This window comes from Stegodyphus dumicola, chromosome 10 (genome assembly GCF_044657685.1).
Source record: "Stegodyphus dumicola isolate Sdum_Otavi_A_Nest chromosome 10, ASM4465768v1".
Lineage (NCBI taxonomy): Eukaryota > Metazoa > Arthropoda > Arachnida > Araneae > Eresidae > Stegodyphus > Stegodyphus dumicola.
Window position 1 is genome coordinate 18,401,637 of NC_140777.1, and position 14,353 is coordinate 18,415,989.

Consider the following 14,353-nt stretch of genomic DNA (forward strand, 5'->3'; position numbering starts at 1 on the left):
AAAGATGTTTTATTTCATAATGTATCATACAATCCTTACTTACTAATTTAAATTAGTGTTTTAATTTGCTAAAGCGAGTTTTATTTTGATATGTTGATAACTTTTGTCGGCGTACGATAAATATCGATAGTTTAGGAATCTTTAAAAATATCGGGAATAAACATCAACTTGCAGCCAGTAACTAATTTTTACTTTTTCATCGGTAAAATGTTGCCAAACGACTCTTGCGTAATACAGTTGAGTCATTTGACGGTGGCAGTGTTAATACGTAAGTATCGACGCCTTAAGAATTCAACTCTAATTGCCAGCTCTAATAATGTACACTCACGTTTGTGAAAATTGCAACACCATGAAGGACTTACGCGAGTGAGCTGAAATTTTCAGGAAATGCAAAGTAGCGCATGATATGCAAATGATTAGAATTGCAAATCCGTAGCGCATGCGTATGCTGAGCAGCGCCCTCTGAACGGCTGATGGATCCGAATAAATAGACGGCTGTAGCGAGGCCTGTATGGTTATCGGTGGTTATCTGCTAGTGGTAAACGTTAACTCAATCTGTACTTATGCCTCGTCGACGAAAGAGAGCAAGATTTGAACAACTTACAGAGTTTGAACGAGGGAGAATCATCGGCCTTCGTGAAGCTGGATTGTCGTATCGTGCAGTAGCTTCTCGTGTGCAGCGTAACAGCAGCACAGTGATGCGCGTTTGGAAGCAGTGGACGGACGAGTGTCGGACAACTCGGAAATCCGGGAGTGGACCCCGAAATGTGACGTCAGCTCGCGATGATAGACACCTGGTCCGCATGGCGCGGACGGACCGTACAGCTTCCTCTAGACAATTGGCAGCACTGTGGTCAATAGCTACAGGTGTTTCATTGTGTGCTTCATCAATTCGTAGACGTCTGCTGCAGTGTGGACTGCGCGCACGGACTCCTTTATACAGGATCCCCCTAACGCACGACCATCGCCGCCTGCGGCTACAATGGGCCAATCAGCATAGAGACTGGCGTGCTGATTGGCAGCATGTCGTGTTTTCTGGCGAATCCCGCTTTAATTTGTGGTACCATGATGGCCGCATTCGTGTCAGACGCTATGCCGGTGAACGCCACCTTCCGGAGTGCATTATCGAACGCCACAGTGGACGAACACCCGGAGTTATGGTCTGGGGCGCCATAGCATATCATAGACGATCTCAATTGCTACGAATTGTGGGCAATCTGAACAGCAACCGGTATATCCGTGAAGTTCTACAGCCCGAAGCTGTTCCCTTCCTTCAAAGCTTGCCAGGCGCTGTATTTCAACAGGACAATGCCCGCCCTCATACTGCTCGGATTGTTAAATCCTTCTTTGCAGCGCAGCAGGTACAGCTTCTTCCTTGACCTGCGTGTTCCCCGGATATGTCGCCAATTGAACATGTGTGGGATGTCATTGGTCGGCGTCTTGCTCGTGATCCTCGTCCTGTTGCGTCTGCAGACGAACTTTGGGTACGCGTACAAACGATATGGAATGCTCTTCCTCAGTCAGACATTCAAACTTTGTTTGACTCCATGCCACGTCGTGTAGCAGCACTTATTGCGGCGCGTGGTGGCCACACAAAATACTGATTCTGATCTCGTGTTCTTGTTTGTTTGCTTTGAACATTTAATCATTTATTTGTACCACTACCACTCAACTGTGTATTAAATTGCATTCAATTATGACGATTCCTTCTTGGTGTTGCAATTTTCACAAACGTGAGTGTATATTTCAAACTGAATCAAACTACTGGTATCTGTTGACAAACAAATATTTAATTTTTGCCTGTTCCTACATATAACCGTATATAAATTTTCATATTATTTTTTATTCTTCTGCTGAAACATGAAAAAAACATGAAAGTACTGTAACAAAAAAGAGAAATGCCCTCGAAAATGCGATATCTTCATTAGATTACATATCGCGAAATAAATATTCTTGGGACTTTTATGCAGTGTCATATAAATATGAAATCTGAGCATAAAAGTGTTTAATCGCTTATATTTCACTTATATTTATGGCTTATATTCAAAAATAGAAGTTTATGTCCAGTTGCTATCAGATAACAGCAAGAACTAAAATCAAGGAAACGAAAGTATCATTTCGTTTTCTCGCTTCCGTAGATAAAAATGAAATGTGATAAGAGAAATAAATCTTATTAGCTTAAGAGGCCTGGTATCTCTGAAATGTAAGAATATGCCTAAAATATAACGTATTTTTAAAGTCCAAAAGGCGAATGTGTGTGCCGTGGACACACTCAGCAATGTCAAAGAGATTTCCCTTTTCTCCCGCAACCTAAAAGCCTGGGCGAATTTTTCCCTTAATCTGCGGGAAAAGTGGTTGTTTGTTTTTTTCCACGGATTGTGCCGCAATTTATTATTACGTTTCAGTTAAAGCAAAAGTAAGTTTTCTGCTCCGAAGCTTACATTTAAAGGGCTGTACATGTATATTACATGCCCTTTAATATTTAATGATGTTTCAATCCGAAATATTGTGTAGAGTGAAGTTTTTGATTCATTTCCTGAGTTGATTTATTTTGTTAAATCTACTGCTCATTGTTGCGCACATTTTTGAGTTATATTTTAGTCGATCCATCTTCGTTTAATCTTTCTTTTATGAAATTATTTATTATTTAATTTCATTTAAGCTTATCGCCAAGTCCAAAAACGTCTGTACAACTTTAAATTTGGATTTATTCTCTACTTTTTAATTCTCATACTATCTCTTTATCCCGTAGCGAGTTTCAGGCTTTCGCTTATACCATAAGGAAATCGAGGCTTGCTGGTTTTTTTTTATAACTAACTGATGTTATCGTGAAATTTTTTGTGCTCATTTCGATGTAAAATTACGAAAACAACAAGATTGTGCTCTGCGTAGATTATGATCAAGCCTATTGATTTCGAAGGCACACAGGATGATTTAAATACGATACGGATTTAAAGGGAAAGCCACGGTTGTATATATACCGAAAAGCAGTAAAGCGAAAGAGAATGTAGCGCCATCTGTCGGCAGAAATAATAATCAAAACTGAAACATTTAGTTAGTAGAATATTAAAAGCATTAGGAAGGACTGTATTAGAATAGTTAGGAAGGACTAGATTAGAGGTCATTAAATAAATAAAATAAATCTTTGTGAATGTGAAAAGCTTCAAGAAAATGCAATTCTGTAGATGCAAAACCCCTCAGTTTCATTAAGGGGTTTATGGTTGTCGCAGGATTCTCTTACACTTGGAAATAAAAAATAAGAAAAATGAGGGGAAAAAAATGTTAAAATCAACTCGAGAGAAAATTTTAAGTCCGGTATTTACGGAAGAAATTTTCTCTATTTACCCCAGTGACTTTCAAAGAGACAAAGCAACATCATCAACAAAACATCTTCTTCACGTCAAAGCAACAAGTCGTACTTCGGAAAGCACCTCTGCATTCCTTGAAAAAATGGAGACTGATACATGTATTGCATGTATACCTTTTTAACGTATTCCTCAGAAGTCCAATGACGTTCCACTCATGAACTATGCTTTGGTCTGTAGAAGAGAACTCTTTCTAAGCGTAAACCCACCATGACATGGACTCTCAAAAGTAGTAGTACAGGAATAGAAACCAAAAACGCTTCGAAATTTTACGAATGCCCTTCTGTCACGGAAAGTGCGATACGGATTTAAAGGCTAGAAAACGTACTGTTAGACAAGCATTAAAAATGTATACGGGTTCATAATAGATTGAATGCACACAAGTCCGAGGGTAGATTAGTAAAATTTATTTTTATCAAATCAAACACATCAAAGTTCTGGAATTTTCCTCAGAAATACACGTACAGGTATTCACAGTATCACATAGTACAATCAGTAATCAGATATAGTTGCACTTTAAACTACAAAGAACGTTAAACACAACGCAATATAAAGCGCACCTAAAAAGAAAGCTAACCCGGAAATATCTCAATTCAGGCTGAACTAACAACTCGCAACAACAATAACAATTAACTGACAGCAGATGTTCTCTCCTGCCTTATATAGCTTTCATCCGGTGGTCGAGATATTTCTAGTACTTTCTGCTTCTGGAAATTGCTGGAAAGCAATATGCGGGTCAAATAATGGTTGCAGGTAATATAGTAATCAATTACTTTTATTCAATTACAATACCTATTACTGTGATACAGAGACCGGACCAAAATGTCGCCAAGTTTGGCGGCTCTTGGCGATTTCTTGCCAAATTACCGAGATACCCATTTACTTAGTGTTAAATGCACTTGCCCCTGTATTCTTGCTTTTTTGGCATAGCTTGTCTCTTTAAATTTGTTTTCAGGTTACATTACGGAGAAAAATACAATTTCATATATATAATTGCATAGGCGACGGGGGAATGTAAATTTATTTTATATGCAACTTTTTAAAAGATAACGAATGCCAATTCGTTTTTAGAAATAGAATTAAAAATGTGTTTTATGCTTAAAATTTTTTTAATTAATTAAAAAAAGGGTTTTATCATCCTATTTTTAACACGAACAATACGTGTCAATATTTATTGCGAAATTGACATCCAGATTTCAGAGAAACTATTTTAAATATTTGTCATGCAGAAGCAAGTTAGAGAAAAAGCTTCAAAATGTTTTCCGTCTCTAGAATCGACATGTCGATCAGTATTCAATAATTAATAAGAGAGATAGTCTCTTTTATGAGTTTCCTGTGATAGCTGCTCTTCGTAAAGAATTTGATTAAAAGTATGCTAAAGAATAATATAACTCAAAAAAAAAAAAAAAAAAAAAAAAAAAGAAGTAAACGAAAGGTAAAATTGTCGGAAAACTTAAAATATTAAGAGTACCAAGTAATTAATTTGCAGCTTAGCTAAGTTACTAAATACAGTAAGACCCCGCTTAACGCGGGGAATACGTTACATCAAAGTAGAGCGTAATGCGAAACAGCGCTAAACGAGGCTATCTTAACATGTAAATATTGGGGTTAGGGGAAGATGGCTAGGAAATTGGTTAGGTATTAAATTTAAAACGTATGTTTTTTTAATAAAAATAAAACCAAACATTTATTTCTTAAAGCCCAAATTAATACCACATTATTATTTCTTGCAAAAATAAAAACAAAATATAAATAACAAAACGAATATTCTTAAAAAAAAAACAAATAAAATTCTCAGTCATATTTAGTTAGCCTTCCGCGTTTTCAGTGTTCTACCTTTTTGTGACAAAAGCATCTAATGTTGTTTGCCTTTTTCTTTTGCGTCGTTCTCTTAAACGTTCTTCATAAACGGATAGAGCATCTCTAACACCACGCCTTACTTTTGAGCTCCTGTCAAAATTCGGATCATTTTCAATGAATTGATCCATTATTTCAGTTATGGTAGACAAACTCCTTTTTACAAACGCGATCGAAAGTTCTTTTTGCTCTTCTTCTGAATCACTGCTGTCAACATTTTTGTTTTCTTCTTGTTCAGTTAATTCCTTGAGCTCATCATTAGAAAGACTAGCCGCTGCTTCTTGAATTATTTCTTCCACATCTTCCACATTTACCCCTTCAAAATATGTCTGTACAATACCGCACCAAACAAGAAATACAAGTACACTCTTTCGGATATGTATTTGAAACCTACAGCTGCATAATATTTCGGGAAATCCCCGTATGCTGTGAGCGATTTCGTGGAATCCCCGGGTTGAAATAAAAGAGCGCTAAACCGAAACAGCGCTAAACGAAACAGCGTTAAGCGGGGTCTTACTGTATATGCATTCTAAAGTTAACTACTTAACTGAATAGTCGACGTGCCCTTTCAGATTATTAACTTCTTAGAATTATGATAGTTATGAGGAAGTATGATTATTAGTAATAATCGCATTGTATTGATAATTTGCTACTTAAATGATACGGAAAAATAAGCCTGAGGCTTCGTAACTAAGATATCGATTCTGATACTTACGAACACCAGATTATAAGTAAAAGGCGCTGAGATTCGCAATTTGTTTCGCTTATGTCTATTTTCCGTAAGAATTACAAGTTTCATGAACAAGACTTAGCTAGGGGGAGGGTTTTTCTAGGAAGCAGTTTCTCGTGTTTCGGTTTATTCGGAATTATCATATTTCACTTTAGTTGGAATTTAAAATTTCCTACTTCCGCGTAAGAAATCCTTTTCAGCGATTTTACAGAAAGGAACACAGCTGGTGTCATGGAAAACAAAAGCATTCCATATACGTATTTGTGCTCTGATCTGCGTGTATTCTTCATTATCCGGGCTAATGTCGGGGAAGCAGATCACGGATAATCCAAACAATCAATTTTCATGCACATTTTACGTTTTTATTTCTTAAAAAAGTCAGCAATTTTACATGTTTTTGAGAACGTTTGAATACTTGTCGAATTTCCCTACGTATTTTTAGAATTGCTATTTTATTATTGTCTTTTCGAATCCCTTTTGATCCAAGTCCCGTCAGTGTAGAGTCAATTAGGTACTTGTGATACGAGAGGTGTGAAAAATGGGCAGTACTCTCGCCGGGATTCGAACTTGGGCCTCTCGTATATGCGCCGAGTTTGCTACCGTTACGCTACGAAGTCTTGCAGAAAGGTGGGAGAAAATACCTTATATACTCCTCCCCCCCGGGGGTCGACGTAGAGAACTCTGCGAAGCTACTGGCTAGGATCTGTACCTAGGCAGTCTCGGCCACGAGGGTATAAAATTTATGAGCTTGGTGGTTCTGAAGGCTCTGGGAAAGGTCACTTATTGGCCGGCCTCGGAGTCTGGCACGTCCTAGCGCGGCGTGGTTCTAGTAACCCGGGGGTCTCCCCCGGGGTCGCTGGGTAATGTCCCGCTGCGACGGGCTCGCCCAAGCGACTGGTAGGAGCATTAGACGACCGGTGCTGCCTGGTGTCTTATCCAAGTGGTGCGCTGCTCTCCTGGAGGGTAATAGTGAAGGTTGAACCTCCACGATGTGCCCAAAGGGGGAGTAGACGTGTAGTGGGCTTAGTTCCCGGAACAGGGAAGCCAAAAAAACTTACTTACTTACTTACTTACCTTATATACTCCCGTGTTTGTTAAGTCGCCAGATCCTGGTCCCAGTCGCCAAATCCTGGTCGTGAAGAATCATCATGCACCACCTTTATAGTTCGGATGCCACAGTAGAATCATTAGGTATTTTTGATACGGGAGACTTGAAAAATGAGCAATGCCTTCGCCGGGACTCGAACCTGGACCTCTCAAATACGCACCGAGTGTGCTACCGTTACACCACGAAGGCATGCAGAAAGGAGGGGAAAATACTTTATAATCGAAGTCATTGCCATCTCGGGATTCAGTATTTTTGTCAGCATCTTCTTCGCTTGCATATTTAGTATCACAGTCTGCCTTCTCTGTTCTTGTGGCATTTGTAACTATATGCGCATGGTTCGAGCATTAACGGTCCGGCTCAGTCGAATTGCCATGGAACCATTCCTTGATGTCCTTCCGATCGACATTTTCGAAGAATTTTACATTTTCGCGTTTTTTTGCATACTCCTTTAGTTATTCTTCCCGATTAGAGAAACTCCGATTTCTATGTTATGAAGAATCTTTTTCCATGGTCGAACCAGTGCTATTAATTTCTCTTGTAGACCTAAAACTTTAAACCAATTTTTAAAAAATTACAGAAAATATCCCCGAAAATGCGTACAAAATAATAAAAAAAATCTTTCTGATCAACCCAAAAGATGCCTTCGAATATACACATTAAGAACAAATTAATTAAACTAGGTAATTCTTAAAATTAAAGACGTAATTCAGTGTTTTTTAGAGCAGGCTCAGAGTTGCGCGTGTTTGTTTTTTACACACTCCTGCGCATGGCACTGAATGTGGGTGCATGGGGTTACCCACGCACAGATAATCCGCATCCGGATAATCAAGAGTACACTGCATATTGACTTTTTTTTCATTGTATTTTCAAAGCTGCCAGCGTCACCACCAACAGCTGTTTATGAATTAATGAATTTGTTTCCTTTTAGTGTCTGGCCCTGCTCATAGCTCATGCATCGGACCCTCGACACCAGAGTGAGCCCGGTGTGTCTGCAGTGCTGCCCCCTACGGGACCTGCAGCCGCTCGCACCGTGCGCAGGTGCACATGCAGGACACCCATGTCTAATATGAGACAGTCACAAACACACAGGAGAACGGTAAGTGAACATTCATTGATCAATTTTATTTGAATTTTATTTGAATTCATTGATCAGTTTTATAATATGTAATTAAATAAACTATTAAAATTAATATATAATGTAATATAAAGTGTAATTCTTGACATGAAATTCCTGCAAGAAAATGTATAGCAGTTTCCATAATCGTTTCCATGGAATTTCATGTCAAGAATTACATTTTATATTACATTATATTATATATTAATTTTAATAGTTTTTAATTACATATTATAAAATTTATTTAATTATATATTAATTTTCAAATATTATATATTAATAAATAATATAAAATAAATATTCTGATATATACACCACATGACTTCCTTGTACAAAATATTAAATTATACGCATTTTTTCCTGCCTTTCGTTTAAACTAATTTCCTCGAATTTCATTCGAGATATATTTCTCATTAAATTAATTCAGTTCTCACTTTGTGACAAGGCAAAAATACATAAAAACTCAAAATATCTATATTAAAAATTGAAAGCTATAGAAAAACATAAAATGCAAAATACAATTAAAAAATTCTTTTACAATTAAAATTACGGTTTCTACAAAAAAGCAACAATTCGGCCAGCGGGCAAGAAGGCATATTTTGCGGTGCACAAAACTGAAAGTTTGGTCTCACTTGGCAAAAAGACACTGAAGGCATAGAAACTGATTTAATTTGTTGTGGACGCTATGCTGAGTCAATATATGAGAGAATTTAATAGCTTAAATTATAATTCCAGAATGGATTAAGCATAATTTAATTTGCAGTAATAGAAGATGATGTTATTTTGTTGTTGTGAAGCTTAGTTTCTCTAGACTGGCCACAAATCCACTATTCTGTTAATTTCCAAATATATACAAATATGGCTCCTATTGTAAAAAAAATAGGCTTAGTTAAACAACTTTTAAATTATTGATAATTCTACAACTATAGCATGCAGGCTAACTAACGGCATAAAAACAATAATCGGAAGATAAGAACAACATAATTCAATCATTTTTAAAGCAAAAAATGCACAATTTACAAACACATAAGAGGGAAGAAACTGAGATTACTGAGCCAGGTAACAGAGTGGATATATATACATATATTTGTTTATATAGTTTTGGTGCGGCCGATTGCAACCAAAATGAGATACTTTTATAGCTACATTTTATAGCAGTCTTGTATAGAAAATTTCAACATTATGAGGCTACTCGTTTTTGAGTTATGCGAGATAAATACATACATACATATATACGTTCGTATGGTGCAGACGCCATGAAAAAATCTTTTCGGAATCCATTTTAAATCAGTTTTATAATTCGTTTGGAGAAAAAGAGTCCTTTATTCTGTCCTTACGTATAGATGTCAGGTAAAAACATTGTTAAATTTCATTTGATAGCGGTAAAAATCGATGTTTTTATTGAAATATGTTACCCGAAATTTTTCGCGATTACAATACTTCCTTTTCATTTCGTACAAGGAAATTAAAAAAATGTGAAAGGTTTCAGATTTTATATTACACTCAAAGGGTTTTTTTTGGGGGGGGGGTTTCAAAACTGGATTTGAAAATTATACAGATATGTAGAGACATTCGGAGCAAAATACCGTTAGATATTGTAACGTCCTCCACAGGTCCTCGGTTCGTTTCCCGGCGAAGGCTTTGTTAATTTTTCATCTTTCCTGCGTCCCAAATACCTAATATCTCTACTATTGAAAATCCGATGGCTCTAGGTACAGTTGTATTTTCACAATGCGAGAAACATACATTTATGCAGATTCTTCATTATTTAATTTCTTTAAATATAATGGCGATAATATTTGATGGCAACAATTAGAAAAGTGAAAGCGTATAGGGAACCAATGCAAAATGAAGAAACGAAATTAATAGCCCTTGAGGGAAAATTGCCTCTTTGGGCTTCTAAACCCTAGTTTATAATTTTATATTTTTATATGCAAATTAACATATATTTTTTAATATTTAATTATTGACAAAATAATAGTTAAAGACCGTGAGGCAAATTTGAAGTTAAAAACAGGTTTAAAAATAAAGTTCAACTAATCTTCTTTCTAGAATGATTTCACATATTCGTTTGAAGGTTGATGAATAAATAAGAAAGATAAGAATGAAATAAAAAATTATTTCCATTTTTATCTTGCATTTTTACTTTGCTATTGCCTTTCCTTTACTAAAAAAAAACACCTAAAAGTACAATAAACAGTTATGTATATCTAATGTACATAGTTCATTTTATCTGTGTTTTATGCTGCTGAACTCTACGTTGAACACTTTTAATGCTAATGATTAGAGACCTGTTGCAAATAATGTTTTCGTTTTCCTAAATGTTTCTTTTATTATCGTTGCTCAATTCAGATTTAAAACCTCACTACTGATTTCAAGGAAAAAATGCTTCAGATAATGCTTTTATCACAAATAAATCCATATTTTCATTTCATGATAATGCTTTTATCTCACATAAATCCATATTTTTATATGTCAGACAGAATTTTCCCTAAGGCAGGAAACGCTTGTTCCCATACACCAGATGAAGCAAACGTAGTTGTAGTTTTCTGGCAGCGAGATATTCAATTTGGGGAACTTACTTTCGATAAAGATTTGCAAGGCTCTAATTTTGAAACATCGAGAAACAACTCCTCGGTATTATTGTTAGAATGTAACTCAATTAATAAAAGCTGCGACTCCTGCTGCAAATCATTGCTTCATAATTTACGTTGAATCGCATTGCCAAAATATCCATTTCTCTCCCTAATTCTTTGACTACTAGCGGGATATAAACGTCCCATTAAAATTTTTAAAATTACTGCTGTGTTAAAAATTCCTTAAAAGCTCCTGAATGTTGGGATCATCTTCCAATAGTTGGAAAATCAAGACGTCGCTGTGGTCGATGTACACAAATGAGCATACAGAAAAGAACAAATATGCCAAATACATTGCCCAATGTGTAATGTTGGCTTATGCAAAGAATGGTTTTTACCCTGTATCACACCGTGTAAATCTATTTCATATAATAAAGCTTTCCAGAATAATAGGTGTGTTTACAGTTAAGTCGATCGCTACGTGTGGGACATTATCCCACCAACAACTACAAAGGCTGTTCGCACATTTTTTAGACGATTTTGGTAAGCGGTAATAAAAAACTGTTTGCTGCAAAAGAAGTAATTGCAATTGTACTATGTTTTTAAAAGTAAAAAATCATCGTCTGTGGCTTGAAAGTTTTGTTTTTATTCAAAATGGCGAATTTAACAAAGCAGTGGTTCGAAGGCTACATTTACGCTCTTTCCGAAGAGAAATATGCATACTCCATTATTCAAAAACGATGTGAGAGTCATGTTTTTGTGATATATAAAGCGTCGATAGGTAATATCATCAACAAGAAATGAAAAAAAAAAAAAAAAAAAGCTAAATTGGAGCCTCAAGTGGGACACAAATTCGAAACAAGTATCCGAGGAAAAAACGGACGTCTTCGACTATTGCAAAGGTACGTTGTTTAATGTTAAAAGAAAATCCCACTATTCAAAGGACAGTTGCAAAATTATTAAAATCCTCGGTTTCCACCGTAAACAAAATGATAAACGTTGCTTTAAATGTTAAGAAAGCGAAAAAACGCAATGCGCATAGTCTTCTTCCAAAGCATATGGCTCAACGCAGGACACGCTGCAGAATTCTATATGAGAAACACTTATCCAAAGAAAAATGGAAAACAATTGTCACAATAGATGAATTATGGGTGTATTTGAATGATTGCAACAAAAAAAGAGCCATTTATTATCATAAAAGGGGAGAAAAAAATTATGGTTCAAAGAATCGAAAGGAAGTTTTTCTAAGGGATTCATGATGGTTGCCGGTTTTTCTTATAATGGCAAGTTAAAAATGAAGAGAGTGCAAAGAAATGTCAAGATTAACTCCAAATACTATCAGGAACATATTTTATCGCCAATTTTTCTGAATGAAATACCATCGCTTTACCCACAGTGCCATCCGTCTGTGAGACTCCATCAGGACAAGACTAGCAGTCACACATCAAAATCCACTGTAAATTTCCTAAAAGAAATGGAACAAAAAACTGGTATCAAGACCATACCCTTCACTGATATCCCTACTAAATCTCCCGATGTGTCACCTATGGATTTTTGTGCTTTCGGACTTTTAAAAACTGCATTATCCAAACGTTGTCCCAAAACCCTAACAAGACTCTGGAAAGCTGTTCGGGAGGAATGGGATAGAATACCTCTTCTGCCACTTCAAAAGGCATTATTATCCTGGAAATTGCGGTGTCGAAAGATAGTTCAGAATAAGGGATGTCAAATAGAACATTTAAAACATAAGAATTTTATGTAATTTAGTTTTGTGAATACAATATACATCGTCTAAAAAATGTGTGAACAGCCTCTGTACGGTTGAGACTAGGCTTGAAAACCATTTATCAAACCTATCTTAAATTCTAAATTTACCTTGTTTATGACATATTTTGTTCACTTGGGTAGAAAGCGGAGTAATTGTTTTAATTTGTAGTCAAAGGGATAAATGGCATTGAAATTTTGAACCTGCATTCAAACTCAAAATGCAGTTATCTCAAACCATCTTCATAGTTCTTAAACTTGTTTTCTTTTCCTGAAGGTATGGAATTTAACTCCGGGAAATGAAACAGGTCGTTCTTTGTTAGATGATCAAGTTTTCATGTAAAACCTTTGAGATGAGCTCAGGTGTCGTCGATAAATAGCTTTTTTTTCCCTTGCATCCTAACTTTTAAATTTTACCAAAAGTTTAAGACATAGATGGGCTGTAGTTAACCCATCCCTGTCTTAAAGTGTTATCTCTCACTGAATCGTGGAGAAATTGTACAAATATATGTATGTATGTTTGTTCATCACATTTGTGTAAAAGCCGTGGCAACTAAAGCCGTCAAATTTTGAATACACATAGTCCTCCATTGAAACGTCTGCACTTCAATGTTCAAATTTTGAGTTTCAAACTTGTTTCTTATTTATTTGACGATACTTTTTGTCATTTTTAATAACAAACTCAGCTTCCTGAAAGCAATACTTTGCCACTCGGCAGGCGCGCTGAATTTGAGCTGAATAGTAGAAAGCCCTCCAGCGGTCAAGCGCTGAACACTGGTAGTTCGGTCCGAGATTCGAATCCCGCGAACGGAATGGCTACATGGGCGATTTCGTGGTTTTCCCCATGTGAAGCGTGCATACGAGGCAGGTTCGCTTAGAAAGTTTTCCACGAAGGCATCCTTCCCTTTAGGCAGATAGCCTTTGAGGCTGTGCCGTAATTAAATAAACCAAATAAAACTAGATAGTTGATTTGGCTATGAATCGAAATATAGTTAGCACTTTTATATCCATAAAATCATCATGAATAGGTTATTGAAAACTATGCCAAGAAATAAGATTTAAACACGTAATCACTATGGGCATTTTCAAATGCTAATTTTGTTATGCTATAAGGTATTTCTCCCACTTCCCTGGAGTGCCTTCGTGGTGTAGTGGCTCTGCACGCTGGGCCGGTATTCCAGAGGTCCGTGGTTCGATTCCCGGCGAAGGCGGTTGCATATGTTTCATCTTTTCTGCTTCCAATTAACCTAATGACACTACAAGTGGCGCCCGAGCTAAAAGGGTTGTGGATGATGATTCTGCACGCCCAGGATTTGGCGACTAGGTCCCCTAAAACCCTAGGCGCCTTTTATAAAGGGGAGTATATAAGGTATTTCTCCCACTTTCCTAGCGTCCTTCGTGGTGAAGTGGTTCTGCAGGCTGGGCCAGTATTCCAGAGGTCCTTGGTTCGATTCCTGGCGAAGGCGGTTGCATATTTTTCATCTTTTCTGCCTCTAAAAAAATCCTAATGACTCTACAATGCAAAATTTAATTGTCGATTTCAAAACGAATTTTCATTTAGCTTTTTGAAAAAATACCGTTAGAAATGGGAACATTTCCTGTTCTTTAGCCTCTGCCCGCAAGTTTCGTTTCTTACGACCCATTCAAAGGCCAACTTTTTTATTGCTTTTAGATATCTCTTCCCATACCTGTACTTATATAATATAAAATACCTTGCGAAAGATCTGTGAAATAAATATTCGGTAAATTTTACAGGAAAGCTCAGATCTCCAGGTTTCGAATAAAACCAGATTTTTGAATACTTAGCTCCGAGTTTTACTGGATACTGAAGGAAGATGA

At 36.5% G+C, this 14,353-nt stretch overlaps 1 protein-coding gene across 8 annotated transcripts in view; it reads left to right on the plus strand.

Moving 5' to 3' along the window:
- f (espin protein forked) overlaps positions 1-14,353 on the plus strand; it is a 487,643-nt gene that overhangs the window by 442,025 nt on the left and 31,265 nt on the right. For all 8 annotated transcript variants that reach the window (XM_085824686.1, XM_085824685.1, XM_085824684.1 and 5 more), the window contains one exon: positions 7,989-8,156. In XM_085824686.1, the coding sequence (XP_085680812.1) occupies positions 7,989-8,156 (168 nt within the window). The remainder of the gene's footprint in view (positions 1-7,988; positions 8,157-14,353) is intronic.